Genomic DNA, 20,323 nt, shown 5'->3' on the forward strand with positions numbered 1-20,323 from the left:
AGTAAAGATCATAAATTTGGAATTAATTTTTAGCAAACCCTTTATGACAATCAGGACAATATTGACATCCACTTGGAGTAGTGACAACAGATCAAAAATGACACTTTCCAGACAAACGCGTCTTGTATCAATAGAATGTGAAAAAAACTGACAGAAAAGCAAGTTAGATTAGAGAAACGAATTGTTCTTTCACTTTTTGTGTACATGCAAGTGTCAGAGATCGTTTCTTTAAATTACTGCCGCTGCTCTACATTCCTTCGAATTCAGTGAACATATGTCAGCATGACGTCTCACCTACAACATTCGAGCAAAGTAAAAGCATTGAAGAATGGCCTCACCTGAGCACATAATTCTCACATCCTCTTTATGAGAACAGTCGTCTTGGTGACCCAATGGTACTGAAGGACATTCCCAGAGAAATGATTCGTTTCCAAAACACTTCACATCCTTCCACCAAATGTGGCCTGAGCCCGGTCCAGAGGAGGAAGGGGGTGTCATATCCAGTGCTTTTCCACAACCCAGTTGTTTACAAACGACTTCAGCGTCTACCACATCCCATGAATCATCACAAACTGAGCCCCATATTCCATTGTAGTAAATCTCCACTCGACCAGCACAAGGGCTTCCACCATCTGACAACCTTAACTGAAAGTGCTCTGTGAAATAATTACACATTCAATGCACATTCCCTTCATCACTCAGGGCAACATAGTGTATAGATACAGGAAAGAGCGTTTCAAATGTTCTCATGAGAAGTACTTATTGTGCTGAAACATAATTTCTTACAAAATTAATCGATCAAGTGTAACCTTTTAGCAAGAATGTACAGCACATAAATGTTTCAAAATATCTTATTGCACCTGGTACTGCCAGGTTCAGTTTCCCTTTCTATGTTGAACATTCCGTTAAATATTTTGCAAACAGTTGCATTTGTGCTTTCTCTATCCAGTCACTCCGTTTATGTCTGTCCATGCGTGACTTTGTCTAATGCTCACCCTATTTTATAGTGCACATAACTGTACGTTCGTCCAATATAAATACCGTCTCAGCTTTCATTCATCAGCGCACATGGGAATACTCTCTCTTACAAGAATATAACTGAAAGACAACATATATTGGAGTGACAGCAATAGCACTTTGAGTAGTTGTAGAAGTATAAATACTGAAAGGGGACGAAAAGTCATTTCAGGTTATTTCACGTGTACTTAGATACAAAGGTCCAGAACTAATTCACAGAATCACAGATTTAAGAAGTCTTCAGCACAATGAGAAAGAACCTTGGGCCCACCAATTCTGCTTCTGTCAAAAACAAGCTCCAAAATATTTTCATCTCATTTCCCGGCACTTGGGTTCGTCCTTAACTCCTTCGCATCACAAGTGCACATCTAAATATATCTTAGATTTCACTAACGTTTCTGCCTCGACCAAACTTACAGGCAGTGAGTTCCAGACTACTCCGCTGCCCCAAGTGGATGAAAAAGAATATCCTCAGGTCCCTCTGAACCTTCTGTCCATCACCTGAACTCTATGCCACAAGGTAAGCAATTGCATAACAAAGGGGAAAGATTCCTTCTTGCTTATTATACACCTCAATCCTGCCCATACTCAGTCGCCTCTGTTCAAAGGAAAAGAATCCTAATCTGGCCAAGTTGACTTCATAGCTACATTTTGTTCATCTCAAGAAAATCTCTCATACGTTTCCCCCTGCATTGTCTCCATTACTGTCAAATCCATCCTCTGATGTGGATTCCTTAACTGCTCACAGTTTTCTGCTCTGGTCTAAATCATGCTTCTTGCAGTTTGAGAATAAACTTGTTCGCCCTTAAAACACTGTCTTCTGCTTCTAACGAACCATTTTATGATCTTTATAGAGGAAAAGTGAAGCTTCCATCAGGTCAACAGCATAACACCTGTTTGTAAGTTATTCTGCACAATGGAACTTTTGTGACAACTTGTGCGCTGGACCTGACACGAGAGGAGACCTTCCCTGAGCTCATTGCTTGCAAACCGCTTTTCTAATTGATGGCAAGTCACACAGTTGCTTATATCAACCGCACAGCAGTCCCCTAACTTTAGTTCCAATGCTGTTGCAATGTCCCCGGTTGTAATTCGAGATGAGTACTTTACACACAAACACCAGGAAGCCATTGCCTCGACATTTCAATGATCATGAAAGCGTTCTTTCAGGGTCTCATCACCATCCCGAGATACATGACGCACAACGACTCCCAAAGCAATCTATAATTGCAGTGCAGCTACTTCGCATGTGAAACATCTCAAGACATTTGTTTTGTATGGAATCCGTCTCTCGTGCATTATCTACAAAATTCAAACTGCGCTTTCAGTCTCTGCAATGCTGCACGAGATCAGAAGTTTCTCAGAAAAGATAAAAAGCTCTACTAATTGAAAGAAAAGCGGTTATTTCAAGTAATGGAGTCCGAGACTTGTCCAGCACAGAAACAAACCCTTCAGTCCAACTCCTCCATGTCAATCATATATTCTAAATTAATCCACTCCCATTTAACAACATTCCGCGCACATATCTCTAAACACTTCTTATTTATTCACAAATCCAGATGCCTTTTAAATGTTGTAACTGTACTATCCTCCAACACCTCACTGTCAAGATATTTCATATGTACAACCTCTTTTGTGACAAACATAGTCCCTCAGTTCCATTAGAAATCTTTTCGCCTTACTTTTAACCTCTGCCCTCCAGATTCGGATTTCACTATCCTGGGGACAATGCCTTGTCTATTCACCTTATGCATGCCCCTCCTGATATAATATACTTCTGTCAGGTCTCCCTTCAGCGTCCGACCATCCAGGCAAAAATGCCCCAGTCTGTTCATCTTCTCCATATACGTCAGTCCTTCCAACTCTGCTAACATCACTGCAAATCTTTTCTGAATTCTTTCAAGTTTCCCAGCATTGTTCTTCTAAAAGGGTGGCCAGAATGATCCACATAATTCCAAAAGTGGCCAACCAATGTACAGCCACAGCATGACTTTAGAACCCTTGTATTATGTGGCACGGATCATTGAATGTAAGAGTACAAATCACCTTCTTCACTGCACTGACTCTCCATGCCTCCATTTTCAATGCACTTCGAGTCTGCACACCGAGGTCTCATTGTCTGGCAACAATCCCCTGGACCTTACCATTAAAAGTATAATTTGTGAACGTGTGTCAACTGTACTTTTGGGTTAAGAAACTGTAATTAGATTACTGATTAGATTAGATTTCTCAGAGTGTGGAAACAGGCCCTTCGGCCCAACAAGTCCACACCGACCCTCTGAAGAGCAACCCACCCACACTCATTCCCCTACATTTACCCCTTCACCTAACACTACAGGCAATTTAACATGGCTAATTCGCCTATACTGCATATCTTTGGACTGTGAGAGGAAATCGGAGCACCCGGAGGAAACTCACGCAGAAACGGGGAGAATGTGCAAACTCCACTCAGACAGTTCCCTGAGGCGGGAATTGAACCCGGGTTTCTGGCGCTGTGAGGCAGCAGTGCTATCCACTGTCCCAGCCTGCCGCCCCTTCAGATTAGATTAGATAAGATTAGATTCCCTACATTGTGGAAAGTGGCCCTTTGGACCAACCAGTCCACACCAACCCTCCGACGTTTAACCCACCCAGACCCATTTCCCTCTGACTAATGCAAATAACACTCTGCGCAATTTAGCATAGTCAATTCACCTGACCTGCCACGTAATGCTTGTATCTCACAACACAATGGTGTCAATTTCTCATATTCATCCATCTGCACCCGCCGCCCACCTCAGGTCTGCTGATATCCGAACGATGAATAAATAGTTTGAGTGACACTGACAAGCAAGTGGTGTACATCCTCAATTTACTTAGCAGATGAATATTTGTCTTAATGTATCTGAGCTGGTTTAAATGTGAAGAGTCTGCTTACCTGAACAGAGGACCCCTATGCTACTGCCTTCGATGTCAGACGAATTCAATGTGTTGGAGATCCTGCAGTCCTGGAGCTGTGATTCATGTCCATGACATTGGACAACATGTACCCACGAACCACCATCACTCTCCCCGTACTTTGAAGAATTATATATTTCTAAGGCATAACCGCATCCCAGCTGTCTGCAGACAACGTTGGCATCATTCTGATCCCACACGGTGTCCTGGACTCCGCCCCAGCTTCCATGAGAGTAAACTTCAACTCGGCCATCACAGCGGCTTTCTCCATTCACTAGTCTTAGCGCCCAATTTTCATCTGCAAAATAAGAGTTACTGAGAACAGCGATTGAAATGAACACAGATATTCGAGAACTAACAATCATAGGAAAATGTGTGATTTGCAATCATAAAGATATTTTGTCCATTTACTTTTTCAAATACTTTCATCATGTCATTACATTTCTTCTGAAAAAAAATTGAGAGAGGCGTGGAAATAAAAGTGCTGCTACTCTGGCTTTCGTTGAAAATAAAGTCTCGTCTTTAGCGAGCGACCTCATCCATTCAGGCCGACTGTCAGTCTGCAGATGCTACTCGTATGCTTTGACCATTTATATGTTGCCACTACTCTCATGGTTGAGGGCAGAGCATGTTGCACTGGGCAAATGACCCGCAACATGACTGAGACAACGGTCAAGAATATAATGGAAATTGAGGAACAAGTCTGTTTGAGAATTATGACATTCAAAACACTTGTGAACATTTGTGATAGCTCATAAATTTTAAAACGTGATGCTGTCACTCACTCACGTAACTGCCAATATTCTCCATTTTCTTTTGAAAATTGTCTCCACGCTATTGATACGTCAAAATCTTTTATTAGAAGGTATGAATGCATCTGATTTCTGCAGGGCAGATTCTGATATTCCCTTCCAGGAGTTGAGGGCAGAATGTCATGTCGTAAAAATGTTGACACGAGTAATTCAGATGCTTTATGCATTCTCTGGGGGAATGTTGGAAAAGGTATGCTCTGGAATTGGAGCCCAGTTTCAGCTCGTGAAAAGGGAAACTATGAACAAATATTGAAAACAAAACTCATGCAGCCACATTTGATCTGCCCGACAAGGTCTTCAGGCTCATAAAAGAGTGACAAAATCATAACTAAAGGCCTGTAAAACCAACTTAGTTAAAATGAAATCAGGCATCAGCACCAATCCTGGCCTCACCAGTCACATCTCCGTTCCCTGAAAGACTAAGTATCAGAATAATAATCGTTAAAATGTTCGTGAAATATTCCAAATCTGAAACAGTACAGAGAGTTTAGAAGCACTAACACAATTAGTAACCCAGGCAGAATGGATGCATTTTTGGAGAGACAGGGGATTGACATTTGAAGAATGCGGCAGTTATATGCAAAGATTTAGGAAATTAATTATCATCTTGGATGGCATTCAGAACTTTTTTAAAAACATAATGTACATTTAATACAAATTAACTTCTTAAACTCAAGTGTCGCATCTCAGAACATCATTGTGCCAAATCAAACATGGCCTCTTGATTTGCAAAGTGGAGGTAGAAATTAAGACCTGGTGGTGCTGAGAGTGCCCGAAATTCCAGAATGGCAGCTGGTAAAGATCAAACTGAGTTAATAGTCTGGAATGGAAAGTTAGTCTTAGCGATGGTGACAGTCAAACGATCATCAATTCTCCTAACAACTCATCTGGCTAATACTTTTCCTTCTGGAAGGACATCTTCCGGTCTAACCTTTTCTGACTGACATATGACTGCGGATTATTAACCATATAGTTGAAAGGTAATGACTTCCTGAAGTGAAATAGTGCACCAGTTAAACGGAGATTAGTCACAAAAGGCCAACAGGCCATGGGCTCACCAGTGACATTCCATTAAGTTATAAATAAAATAATTCCAAACTTTAAGTACACAGAAACACTGTTTAGCGAAAGAGCAATTGTTATAAAGGACACACCCGAGCAGATGACATTGGCCATATTTCCATGTAAACAGTTGAAGCTTTCCCCATGTGAAACTGGACAGTTCCACAATCGTCGCTCGTTTCCATGGCATTCATAGTTTTCCTTCCACACTGGTCGGGCTCCCCTCCCAAATCGAGCATCTCTCGGGATCGACTTTACAGTCCCGCAAAAAAGGTGCTCACAGACCACATTGGCGTCTTGTAAGCCAAAGTAAACACCGCACAGCGTTCCCCACTGCTCTCCATGCAGGACCTCCACTCGCCCAGAGCACCTGTTCTCCCCACCAACCAATCGGGGCCCATTGTTTCCTGTTTTGGATCAAATAAACAAACAAACGTTTGCAAATATCCACGCACTTGTTCAAGATTCAAAAGAGAAAATAAATCGAATCTCATCCTCCATTGCCCAATACAATACGTGACAGTTACAATGTCTTCAAAATAATTACGATCATTTCATGAAACTCTTTCCACTATTCCCATTTAAAGGGTATTCCCAAGATAGTGATTATGATCATTTACCTCAGTCCTGGAAAACCTATGAAACGAGGGTGTAAAGGTTGACTTGATGCAGTCCATAGTTTGATAACAGCAGTGTACTTTTGGTCCCGATTGCTCGTGCAGGTTAGATTGACTTTTGCAATCATGCAGTAATGCTTAACCCAATATACTGATGAATACGTGGCTGCATTCTTGTTAGAGAGATGTGGTTGATGGTGATTTAACCTGATGGTCACTATTCATCAGCCGAGGGTTGAGCTCAGAAGGTAAGGACATCCATGGCAACTTCAGATTGTGGGGGTAATGAACCAACGCTAATGGCGTTACCTTATATCAAAGACAAGTCATTCAGACCACTGACGTAGCCGATTCCATCAGGGTGTTACAATACAGTGCAGCTAACGAGGCGAATGTATTAAATAATTATTTTTGAAGGCAATTTCTGAAACATGTGCAACAACTGAGTTTCCAAGTTTGAGGCAATTGAGATAATTATAATGTTAAAAGTTTATTTGTACAGTAAGATGTTGAGCGTCCAGGTGACCAAATCATGACCAGTGCATCAGATGCTGGCTGCAATATGCAGTTTCAATAATATGAACCTTTATTCTCCCATCGAACATACAGTAATGAAATCAATTATAACCTGTGAAAGTGTACCGTTTGGTAGAATGTGACATGGACTTCCCCGAATTTGCATTGAGATGCAGAGTAACACTTCAAAATTAGCCCCTGGTACCATGCATCAATGTTTTCAAACCATTATTCATGACATCTCCCAATTTCAGTAGAGCATGCAAAGAGAGCAGAATAGATAAGTAAGTGACAGATGAAACATGAAGCAAAGAAGTTTGAGGCAGTATATTTTGGCAGCCTGGAAAATGACTTACAACGTGCATTTAGATGTTTTCACCTTTTCCCTCTTCATGTTGTGAATAAGTGCACTTTGACAGAAGTGCTGGAGCTTCAAAAGCTGAGATACATCAAGTTGACAGAATACTTGGTAGAGTAGTCAGCAATGCAACTTAAACTTAAATTTAAGAATAGAAGAATTTCGGGCAGAAAGAGAGAAATAATTCCTTTGCGTTTGGGAAGATAGGAAAACATTGTTTATAATTATGTGGAACACATAATTGACAAAGTGTGTCCTGGCTCTTGAGGAGATGCATACTCGAAGAGATACGCGAACAGGCTTCTATTTTCAACTAATATGTATTGGACAGGTTATGGATCATATTGAAGCGATGGAACTGGAACTGATAGAGGTGTACGAGAATATTTCTTGATGAACAAAGCAGCAAACGAATGAAATTGCTGGACCTGCCAATTGATCATCGAAAGAGTAACAGGCAATAATGTTACGATTTGGGACAAAAGGTGCACAGTATTACATATTGGAATGTAGTGAATCAGACAGTTGACAGTTGCATACCATGCAAAATTCAACGTGTTACGAAGGCAAGATAAATTTACAGCAACGTGAAAGTTCAGAGATTGAGAAGGGTCGCAAGTAAGGGACAGAACGGTGAATAAATTACCATGATACTATCTATCAGCCAACGAGTGTTTGTGAGCTGGAACTTCTTGCTGAAAAAGTTGTTGTCAAGAGTGATCTTCAATGATGTCATACAGTCTGTTAGTATTGTTATAAAATATAATCGGGTCAGGGAGATTCAGAAAATAAACAATTGTCTTGTCATAACTTTAATTGTCTGAGATTCACATCAATGTATCTGTATAGACCAACGATTCATATTATCCTCCATGAGCGACGTTTAGTCAACGTCGACGCTAAACTGTATTGACTGTGGACAGTTGAAGAAATGTCTTTCCCAATCCAAACGCAAACGTTTTAAAATGTTTAAATTTTCAATAATTTCGTGTAAATTTTACCTCATCACTCTTGTGCCAGAGAATATGAGAACCTTGAGGATTAGGTGAGATTTGTCACGGTCAAAGCAATGTCAGGAATGCCAGCGACATTACTCTTACACACATTAAGCGGAAATGTGTCTTTTTCTTTAGGTAAGCTTGTACTCACCAGAACATATCAGGGTGACATTGTTGTGTCCAGTGCAATCCTGGTGCGTGGTTGAAGACCGAGGGCACTTCCCCAGCTGAGTCTCATTGCCCATACATGTGAACACCTCAGTAGCCGTGAGGACAGCACTGCCTCCAGAATGCATCGAGCTTGAAACAGACACTGCGACTCCACAATGAAGCTGTGCACAGGCCACATTGGCGGTTTTCAAATCCCATTCAAGCCCACACATTGTTTTCCAGGTGTCACCGAACTGAACCTCCAGTCTTCCAAAGCATTGGGAATTTTGTGGTAACAACCTCGGAGCTCTGTGATCTGAGATTTTTTTCAAAATCAGAGCAATTTTTAGCAACAGCGACTTAGATTATTTTCTGATAAACATAAATGTGATTAATTTTATGTCTGGCACATCTGGAAATAAATTGTTCCTGCAATCAGTTTGCTACCCTGTCGATCTCATTCATGTTCACCCACAACCCCGACCCTCAGCTAATCTGACAGAAAGCGACTTTCAATCTCGAGATAAATGGCACAAAGTGATTCTGCCAGTCAACTCAATGTCGAACGTCAGTATGCATTGGGTTGTAAATGTGATAATTCCTGCAGCGCAGTTCTCTCAATGTGGCTTCAAATGACCTCACAATCGACACCTATCCTGCCCCTTCACCGGATTGGAAACGGTAACAGGAATTCACCTCTCCCATTGTCTTCAAATGTTCACAAATTGCATTGTAACACCGAATAAATTGGGGGTTTTGTTAGTATCATGCTAATAATATTTGGATAGTTGTCGTTGTGTTATCGTATCCCTTTCTGGTTCCAGACAGCACTGACTAGTGATAAACCTACACAGAAATGGCAATAGATTTTTACCTGAACAGACGACACCAGCATCACTGTCGTGTGAGTAGCTGTAGTGACGCCATTCCTCTGATTGACACTCCTTCAGAGCGCGCTCGGTCCCGCTGCACTCAACTTTCCAGGTCACAATGGGTCCGGATCCTCGTCCAAAGTGAGCCCCGCCCGGGGCAGAGACCGCGGTCCCACAGTCCAGCTCCCGACACACAACAGCAGCATCTGGCAGGTCCCATTTATAATCAAGCACAGTTCCCCACTGCCCCTTGTAGTGAATCTCCACTCGGCCAGCGCAAGGACTGCCCCCATTCTCAAGTCTCAGCCTCACTGTCTCTGTAAATATAGAAGTGGTCACCAACGTGAACACTGCTTAATTGTAAAATATCGAATCATCGCCTGCATTCCCGGCTCACAACGCAACGGGAGTGAGGGCATGGCAAAAATGCAGGCTATCGCAATATAACTCAGGATACGTAATGTGGATGGAGAAGGGCGAATGGTCATTTGAAAAAAAATGATGCCGACTCACAGAGAGCGAGGGTCAGAGATCAATTTCTATGGAAACATATCCATAAACTGGCCAACATGAGAAGATTTTTATTTCTCATTCATGGGATGTGGGCACGCTGAATAGCGAGAAAAACACACTGATCCGCCCTGCGAACATCTGAAAATGAAACAGCATTTCGGTCTCCCAGGGCCAGAATTATTGTGGGATGTCCAGTCATGTGAGCATGATGTCACTGCTCAATTGTGAGTGAAATAATTTATATAAATTTCCGACAGCAGCACTGCGTGTGTAGGTGCATCTTCACAGTATCTCCATGTGTTGTCTCTCTATCTGAGAACGGCAGTGTGCGGAGGAACTGAGTTTTCACACTCTGCTCCCCTGAAATAAGAAACCTTCAGGAATAATGCATCCCCATTAGTTATGAACACACAGCTGTTCAACTTGCACATTAAGGCAAGGAGATCATCAGCACAAGTTTGTGTTTGAATGGAATCATCAGAATATAGGTTTTGCCTGTATATTAAAAAAAAGTGCAATTACCTTTACGATCGGCCTGAGTGTCGCCACGTCTGCCTGAAATAGGGGGATGAAAATTAAAGTGTTACAATTCAATTTAACACGTAGAAATAAATTGAACAAATGCAACAAATGCGGGCAATAATTATCGCTAGTTTGCCAAATAATCCTATTTTACACAGAGGATAGTGTGAGTAGGGAATAAGCTGCGAGTGGAAGTGATTGAGGTGGGAACATTAACAACGTGTAAAAGAGGTTCGGACAATCACATGGATAGGGACAGTAGAGAAGGATATGAGTCAAGTGCAGAGAAATAGGTTTTGTGTGGATTGACATTTTGGTTGACATGGAACAGTTTGGGGCAAAGGGTCTATCTCCGTGCTATGACTCTATATGATATCTGGAAATTTCACATCCTCATTTCATGCAATGCTGATAAAAGCAGGAAATATAATTACTGCAATTATCAATTATTGTCTGTTTTCTTCTAAAGTTAACCGAATTGTTTCCACACAGAGAGACACGCTGCCAACTCTCTGACTGGTCTACTCGTCACTGCATTTCCACCTTCCTCAACATTGTGATGATCGCCAAAAAGAGCGATAATGCTCCCCAGTTACCAAAGCTTTCAGCATTTTAGAAACTTTAGCGTATCAGCAATACTGAAATAAACAATGACTAACAGTGCTTCGTCAGCAACAAACTTCCGAAAGTGTTTTTTTTTAAGTGCTTTCCAACTTTAATATTCGACTTTATTATGTTCCCCTATCTACATGGCGACAGTATCACGAGATTCACTCAACAACAATATCCAGCAGGAATTTTCCATTTCCCCAATTCTGGAACATGACGTTTTACGATGGATTGAAAGAGGCAGTTCAATATGTCACTGTCCACAAACCATTCCGTGATCACAACAGAGGAAGAAGGTCATTCGGTCCAAGGGGCCTGTGCTACCTCTTTGAACAAACTGCTTAACTTGTTCCAACCACGTTCAACTGCACTTGGGACAAGATGGTGATGAACACGTTATGTACTTTTTTTTTAAAGGAATATTCGAGTGTTTACTGAGTTGCCCTGTTATTGATGTTACTAACAATATATTATCCTCCTCTCCCAAGCCGACAGAGGAATCGAAATATATTTTCAATTTAAATTTTGTTACATTTTCTCCCAATGCGTGATATATTTTGATGATTTTTAGCTTCCTGAGAATACTATCCCATACATTTTTTCAAAAATTCGATAAGCCTTGAATTGCTTGTTTTGAATCTCAGAATAATTTCCTTAAAACTTTCAAGCAATCAGACAACACGGGTCATCTGTCCATGTGTTAATAGATGGTCGCTCACTGTGATTTATTCAGTCCGTGCCGTACAACCTCTCTCATGACCTGCATTCACCGACTTGACTGATCGTTCACCTCTTTATCATTCGTATGCAATATCCTTACAATGTAATGCTAAATCCTTATTGTTTTTTAATGTAATTTGTTGCAGGAAATGAACAGGAAAATTTTAAAAGAATGTCTTGCAGGTTGGCCCGTTCATCAGACGTTTGATGTTCCTTACTAACTGGAGAGTTTTAGAAAACAACAATTCCGGATCAGATCAGTGACACCATTGTGAACTCTCTCACTGATGTGAGAACTGATGCAAACTAAATCTACTGAAAGACTTTTCGTCGCGATTTCAGACAGATGTAACTATGGAATAAACTTGTCTGGTTTTGAACACGTATGTTGTCCTTTTGAACTACTTTTGAGAACATTTACTGTCTCACATGAAACACTACAGAGGACATAACTTTCAGCGTTGAATCAAGTGACAGTCGGTACAATTAGTGTCCTACACTTTTCACACCGATAAAAGAACATAAGAACTCGGAGCAAGAGTGGGCCATCTGGCCCATCAAGGCTGCGCCGCCATTCAATGAGATCCTTTCGTGGATTCAGTTATACTTACCCGCCTATCCTCCACAGCCCATAATTCCTGTACTGTTCAATAATCCATGTATCTTTGTTTTAAATGCATTCAACAGCAAGGTAGCCTCAACTCCTTCACTAGGCAGGGAATTCCACAGGCTCACAACAGAATTGGTGAAAAAGTAACTCTTCACCTCAGTCTGAAATCTCATTCTCCCTATTTTAAGGCGACATTCCCGGGTTCTAGTTTGACCCGCCAGTGGAATGAACCTCCACGCTGATATCATATCTACTCCCTTCATAATTGTATAAGTTTCTGTAGGAGTCAACACTCATTCTTCTAAATTCCAATGAGCGTAGTCCTCGTCTTCTCAAGCTCTCCTCACAGGCCAAACCTCTCTTCTCCAGAATCAATGCTGTGAACCTTCTCCGCTATCTCTCTAGTGCCAGTATATTACTCCTCTAACACTGAATACTGCCTCTTCAAACTGAATCGCTGTATTGAGAAAGAAGTCAAGTTGATTTTCAATCTGCTTCAGCCGGACATGAGGGACATGAACGTCACTTCTTCACTGTAGTGTTTATTTAGATTTCAATAAATAGTCATTTATTTGACTGATATTTTGTAATTTAATTAAATGTCAATCAAGGCAGGGAATATAAAGAAACAAAATTACTGATAGCAGCAAAAATGCAGAATACCTGTCCTTTTTGAACGCGAATGAAAACTGAACACAAATTAATTACTAAATTTAGAAACTAAATAATGCATTCACCTCCCATTTGATATGACTTTACTCATTCATTTTAAGAAAAAGTATCAATTCGACTTTACAGTCTACCCGAGTAGTAGAATTATGTCGAGAATAAAAAAAAAATGTCTTAGTAAAATTGAAAACCATGAGTTGAACATGGGTGCCTGGAAGTGATCCTTAGAACATAGAACATAGAAGAATACAGCGCAGTACAGGCCCTTGGGCCCTCGATGTTGCGCCGATCCAAGCCCACCCAAACTACACTAACCCACTATCCTCCATATACCTATCCAATGCCCTCTTAAATGCCCATAAAGAGGGAGAGTCCACCACTGTTACTGGCAGGGCATTCCATGAACTAACGACTCGCTGAGTGAAGAACCTACCCCTAACATCAGTCCTATATCTACCCCCCCTTAATTTAAAGCTATGCCCCCTTGTAATACCCGACTCAATACGCGGGAAAAGGTTCATACTGTCGACCCTATCTAACCCCCTAATCATCTTGTACACCTCAATCAAGTCACCCCTAAACCTTCTTTTCTCTAGTGAAAACAGCCCCAAGTGCCTCAGTCTTTCCTCATACGATTTTCCTTCCATACCAGGCAACATCCTGGTAAACCTCCTCTGCACCCGTTCCAATGCCTCCACATCCTTCCTATAGTATGGCGACCAAAACTGCACACAATATTCCAGATGCGGCCGTACCAGAGTCTTATACAACTGCATCATGACCTCAGGACTCCGGAACTCAATTCCTCTACCAATAAAAGCCAGTACGCCATATGCCTTCCTCACCGCACTATTTACCTGGGTGGCAACTTTCAGAGATCTGTGTACATGGACACCAAGATCCCTCTGCTCATCCACACTACCAAGTATCCGACCATTAGCCCAGTACCCCATCTTTTTGTTATTCTTCCCAAAGTGAATCACCTCGCACTTAGCTACATTGAATTCCATCTGCCACCTTTCTGCCCAGCTCTGCAGCTTCTCTATATCCTGCTGTAACCTGCTACATCCTTCCTCACTGTCAACAACTCCTCCGACTTTCGTATCATCCGCAAACTTGCTCACCCAACCTTCTAACCCCTCTTCCAGGTCATTTATAAAAATGACAAACAGCAATGGTCCCAAAACAGATCCTTGCGGAACACCGCTAGTGACGGCACTCCATGAAGAAACTTTGCCATCAACTACTACCCTCTGTCTTCTTCCATCCAGCCAATTCCTAATCCAAACCTCCAACTCACCCTCAATGCCATATCTCCGTATTTTCTGCAGTAGCCTACCATGGGGAACCTTATCAAACGCCTTACTAAAATCCATATATACCACATCTACCGCTTTCCCCTCATCAACCTCCTTCGTCACCTTTTCAAAGAATTCAATAAGGTTTGTGAGGCACGACTTGCCCTTCACAAAACCATGCTGACTATCCTTGATCACATTATTCCTATCTAGATGTGCATAAATCCTATCCCTTACAATTCTCTCTAAGACTTTGCCCACAACAGAAGTGAGACTCACCGGCCTATAGTTACTAGGGCTATCCCTACTCCCCTTTTTGAACAAGGGAACCACATTTGCTATCCTCCAGTCTTCTGGGACTACTCCTGTAGACAAAGAGGACATAAAAATCAAGGCCAATGGCTCTGCAATCTCCTCCCTTGCTTCCCAGAGAATCCTAGGATAAATGCCATCAGGCCCAGGGGACTTATCTATTTTCACCTTTTCCAGGATTTCCAACACCTCTTCTCTACATACCTCAAAGCCATCCATTCTACTTATTTGTGCCTCAGTATTCTCATCGACAACAATGCCCTGTTCCTGAGTGAATACTGAAGAAAAGTATTCATTCAGTGTCTCCCCAATCTCTTCCGCCTCCACACGCAACTTCCCCCTACTATCCTTGACTGGACCTATTCCTACCCTAGTCATTCTTTTATTCCTAACATACCTATAGAAAGCCTTAGGGTTTTCCCTAATCCTATCTACTAAGGACCTTTCATGTCCCCTCCTTGCTGCTTTTAGCTCTCTCTTCAGGTCCTTCCTGGCTACCCTATAACACTCAATCGCCCCAATTGAACCTTCACGTCTCATCTTGAGATAGGCCGCCCTCTTCCATTTAACAAGGGATTCCAATTCCTTATTAAACCACGGCTCCCTCGCACGACCCTTTCCTTCCTGCCTGACAGGTACATAATTATCAAGGACACTCAATAGTTGCCCCTTGAACAAGTTCCACATATCATTTACACTCTTGCCTTGGAGTCTACTTTTCCAAGCCACACATCCTAAGTCATGCCTCACCGCATCATAATTTCCCTTACCCCACCTATAATTCTTGCCCTGTAGTACACACTTATCCCTCTCCATCACGAGTGTAAAAATCACCGAATTATGGTCACTATCCCCAAAGTGCTCACCTACCTCTAATTCTAACACCTGGCCTGGTTCGTTACCCAGAACCAAATCCAGTATGGCCTCACCTCTTGTTGGCCTGTCTACATATTGTGTCAGGAAACTCTCCTGCACACATTGAACAAACACTGACCCATCTAACGAACTTGAGCTATAGCTTTCCCAATCAATATCAGGAAAGTTAAAGTCCCCCATAACAACCACCCTATTACTGTCACTCATCTCCTGAATCACCTTCCCAATCCTTTCTTCAATGATTCTAGGACTATTAGGAGGCCTGTAAAAGACTCCTAACAGGGTGACCTCACCTTTCCTATTCCTAACCTCAGCCCAAACTACCTCAGATGGCAAGTCCTCATCCATCGTCCTTTCCACCGCTGTAATACTATCTTTGACAAGCAATGCCACACCTCCCCCTCTTTTACCCCCACCTCTGACCCTACTAAAACATTTAAATCCCGGAACCTGCAACAGCCAATCCTGTCCCTGTTCTAGCCATCCTTGTATTTCTTCTTGACTAATATCGAATTTATAAAAGAGCAATAATGGATTAAGAAGTCTGCTATCCATTACTTCTGCAGGAGGTGAATATTGAAGTGGTTTATGCAACTTACAATTTCATATTTCATGCACTTCCCTAGTTGTTCAACAAAGATCTACAAAACATAATGATGGAGCCGATCACCATCTCGTGCTTTGTCATCTGATCCAAGAATGTTGTTACTTCTAGATTAGTAAATATGAGATTAAGCAATCCAATTTGTCCCACTGTTTCACAAATTGAGAAGTTTCAAAGCGCGAGATGAAACAAAATAGTGTACAAGTGATGCAGAACCAGAGTAAAATTACTTCTCTTTCAAATCTATTGTCTCATCTTAGGAGCCACTGAGACTGTTGATCTCGAAGGTACACAAAACTAAACTCAGAAATCTTTCTTTCAATGGTTCTGAGCAACCTCCGGAAATTTAGTTTTGCATCGGGCCCCAATCAAGTCTCCTTCAAGTCCTTTTAATAAAATTATATGCAACAGCGTCAGGAGTTCTGCCTCTGGTCGTCAAACTCACAACATAAACCATTTCACAAATTAAGCCAAAGCAATTGAGACACCAGGCTGCTGGCAGAAAAGAAAAGTGCATATGGAAAATCTGAAACAAATATGAAGAATGCTGGAGGAAAGCAACGCATGCGGAGAGAGGAACAGTGTTAAAGTTGCGACTCTGTTGGGACTCCTTATTTTCTATCCTTCTGTTCTGAGTGATCATATCAGACTCGAAACATTATCTGTGTTTCACTCTTCATTAATGTTGACAGATCTCCTGAGTTTATACAAAATTTTCCAAGTTTCTTTAAGGTATGAAGCTGTTATGCATACTGCGCAATGTTCATGTTAATAAATGTATAATCAACCTCCTTTCTTCATATATCAGCTAATAAAATAATGTTGAAAGTATTCACACATATAGAATGTGAAACCAAGTCTGAACGACTTCAACAGTGTTGATATGCATGTCTTTTTTTATCTTCTGCCATATACCTTAGGACAAAACAGACAGCAACTAAAATTTAAAGGAGATAATACCAGTTTGATCTTCTGGATATAAAATGCAATCCACTCTCAGTGTCACTGTACCCATTATATGGGTGTAAATGGATTGACCAAATACAGCACGTCAACACAATCTAGGCACACTAGTTACTCTAATCCAACATTTCGATCTCGAGAGACTGATTTAACCTCTTCCATCTGCTTTATGGAAATAATCCACAACATGCCGACGTAAGCACGTAATTTATTAATATACATGGAAATATATCGGAGAGCCAACGGGAGAAGAATGAGAAAAAAGGCTTCATTACCTTGGATAATTCATGATGCTGAATAAGTAGGAGTAAATTTCCCAGAGAATGAGAAGCCGAACTTACCACAAAGCTATACACCTCCGTGTACATGAACTCTCTTAACATACTACGCCATAGCATTTACAGAATCTTGTTTAACTTAGACACCCTACAGTGTGGAAACTGGCCAAATGGCCCAACAAGTCCATGCTAACCCTCCGAAGACTAACTCAACCAGACCCATTCCCCTCTGATTAATTCTCCGAGCGCAGTGTGGGCAACGTGGCATGGTCTGCACATCATTGGACTGTGGGAGGAAACCGGAGCACCTGGATACACAGGGACAATGCATAAACAGGGACAATGTGTAAACTCCACACAGACATTGCCCGAGGCTGGAATCAACTCAGCCACCATGCCGCTCCATATAATGATCTGAACTGGGATGTCCATCCTTTCACTACAAGTCGAGAACAGGAGCCAGATTTACAGTATTATTCACTTTCTGACTCCTCAAGAGTAATAACTGCGAGCAATGCACAAGCCAGCGCTATGAACAGACATTCGCTACTTACATTGCTGCAATAAACTGTAATACACTTTCAAAAGCTGGAAGGCACTTGGCACAAAGAAATCGGCTTCACTTACAACCCTTCCATTAGCTGAAGAACTTAAAGCATTCACCACCAAGATTCAGCCACCAAAGTTGCGCCATCAATGTTAACTGCAACAACTCAGCTAAACTCCTTCCCACAACCGAACAAAACTGCAGCCACACTACCGAACAAGGTGCACAGATAATTAAAAGCACCGGCACCTGCAAATTCCCATCCTGATTGGGATGGCGACATTGTTCCTTCACTGATATTTGGTCAAGATCTGCAATTCTCTCCTCACATATGATGATGTACCTCGCCCCAACTAATACAGTGGACCATGAGATCAGGTGACCGCCACCTGGTTGGATTTTATGTAACATTGACCAAACCAGACATTCCCACAGTTTTGAACAAATAGTAAAAGTGTTGTGAAATAAATATCCTCATAATGATTTTCACCTCTCCCATTTGTCACTAAGAATAAAGTTGGAAAAGGATTTATTTTGGATATTTCATTTTTTAAAGGCTTGCGTGATGAAAATTGTGATGTTAAACAATATTGAGGTAAACATGTTAATTCCACATCAAATAGTGGAAAAAAACCTCGAATGCGGTGAACGTGAATTTAATAACATATGTAAAAATCACAACTCCAGATTACAGTCGAGCCAGTTTATTTGGAAGCACTAGCTTGAGGAGTGCTGCTCCTCTATCAGCACAACGACATGATGAAGGAGCAGCGCTCTGAAGGGTAGTGCTTCCAAATAAACCCCGTTGGACTCTAACATAATGTTGTGTGATTTTTAACTTTGTCCACCCCAAACCAACACTGGCACCTCCACATTAAAGTAACCTCGATCCACAAATAATATCACAAAACGGTCAGGCAGACCATAGGTATAATCTGAGAGTATAATCCCTTTGTGCATGAGTTTAATTAATGGTGACATAGTGCTGACTGATGTTTTACTGACACCATATTCACTGTTAGCCCAGAGTCTGGTGCACCCAAATGTAACAGACAACCGTTACAGCTGGTCAGGTTTTGTTGAGAAGATTGGGATTGCTTTCTTCTTGGCTTGCCTTCAGTGATAACACCGTTAGCAAAACAAAAAATCGAAACAAGATAAGACGCCTGAACTACCTCCATATTTCTATTCAGATCATGTTGAAAAGTAAGTCGATTACAACCGTCATCAAAGAATGGGTACAACTCTCACCAGAGAATAGGAGATATGTGTAAAGTGAGTTCAAGTTTTCGAAGAGCTAACTCTGCCAACAAAATGATATTAATGTAAGCCCTGCCTCAATTTGCAGCTCGCTTGCCTCGACACAGAAATTCAGCGCTGAAGGAGCAGTTGATGCACGTATCTTAGAGTCCTAGACACTCTGTGGGAAAAGAAGAGGGTGAACCCTGTCGGGTTGTTCTCTCAGCAGACTGTCCAAGTCATTTGGCAGAATGCTTCATCACCAGAACGTTCTAACAAGCACGAAGACGTCGCTTGGCTTGTGGTGAGAACGGCACAAACTGCGAGATCCCTCATGTACACCTGGCCAGTTTGCGACTACCCACACTGCTCTCTAAGTGGATGTAGGGTTTGGAAGGATGGCAGGGCACACGGGAAGTGACCGTAAAACATATCTTTCTGGAATTGCCCTTTGCAAACGATGTCTGGAGAAAGATGCAGTCAATTCTGTCGAGGCTTTTCACAAGAAGCTCTTTGACTCAGGACACTGCTCTCCGATCAGTTGCCCACGATACACACCGACACTGAAACAAACATCAACTGCGCCTGGAAGAGCATCAACTCGCTGAAAGATGTTCTTTGGTTTGCATGAAACTCTTTGGTATTCCAGAGCAAGCGTTTGACCCCGACGGAGAGTTGCACACTGGCACATTCCAAGGTGCAGGACTATGTGTTTAGGAATGCATTAAATGTTGAGGCAGCTGCCGCCAAGGCAGTGGAGAAAGACCACTGTCTGAGGTCTTACTGCTGAAGGTATATGGGGGTCCGTTCAGGTATCAGACCCCCCGATGTCTCGTGTATATATGAATACATGCCTTTAGTGTGTTGCTGGATAGAGTCAAATTCCAGTGTTGGTTTATCCTTCATACACGAATGTACAGAAATAAGAGAAAATTAGGATTGTAGATGCTGAAGATCAAAGTCTAAATGGGTGGTGGTGGAAAAGCACAACTGGCTGGGCATAATCCGAAGAGCTGGAGAGTAGACGTTTGAAGCATAAGATCTTTATCCTGATGAAGATTTTATGCTCGAAACGTCGAACCTCCTGTTCCTTGTATGCTGCCTTACCAGATCTGCTTTTCCAGCACCACAGTTTTTGACTACTGTACAGAAGTGACCTGTTTCAGTGACTAAGTATGCATGTAAAGGTATTTATATGAATAAAGTTTTTATTTGGAGACAGGA

General features: G+C 41.8%; 1 protein-coding gene across 1 annotated transcript in view; it reads right to left on the minus strand.

Moving 5' to 3' along the window:
• LOC148144526 (scavenger receptor cysteine-rich type 1 protein M130-like) overlaps window positions 1-20,323 on the minus strand; it is a 60,411-nt gene that overhangs the window by 14,520 nt on the left and 25,568 nt on the right. Inside the window, exons 9-14 of the mRNA XM_087975380.1 lie at window positions 10,375-10,407; window positions 9,342-9,656; window positions 8,469-8,783; window positions 5,921-6,235; window positions 3,935-4,252; window positions 339-656 (exon numbers count right to left, since the gene is read on the minus strand). Coding sequence (XP_087831506.1) covers window positions 339-656; window positions 3,935-4,252; window positions 5,921-6,235; window positions 8,469-8,783; window positions 9,342-9,656; window positions 10,375-10,407 — 1,614 coding nt within the window. The remainder of the gene's footprint in view (window positions 1-338; window positions 657-3,934; window positions 4,253-5,920; window positions 6,236-8,468; window positions 8,784-9,341; window positions 9,657-10,374; window positions 10,408-20,323) is intronic.

The sequence above is a fragment of the Chiloscyllium plagiosum genome, unplaced genomic scaffold (assembly GCF_037043375.1).
Source record: "Chiloscyllium plagiosum isolate Xiang-an unplaced genomic scaffold, Cpla_swu_hap1 HiC_scaffold_27, whole genome shotgun sequence".
NCBI lineage: Eukaryota > Metazoa > Chordata > Chondrichthyes > Orectolobiformes > Hemiscylliidae > Chiloscyllium > Chiloscyllium plagiosum.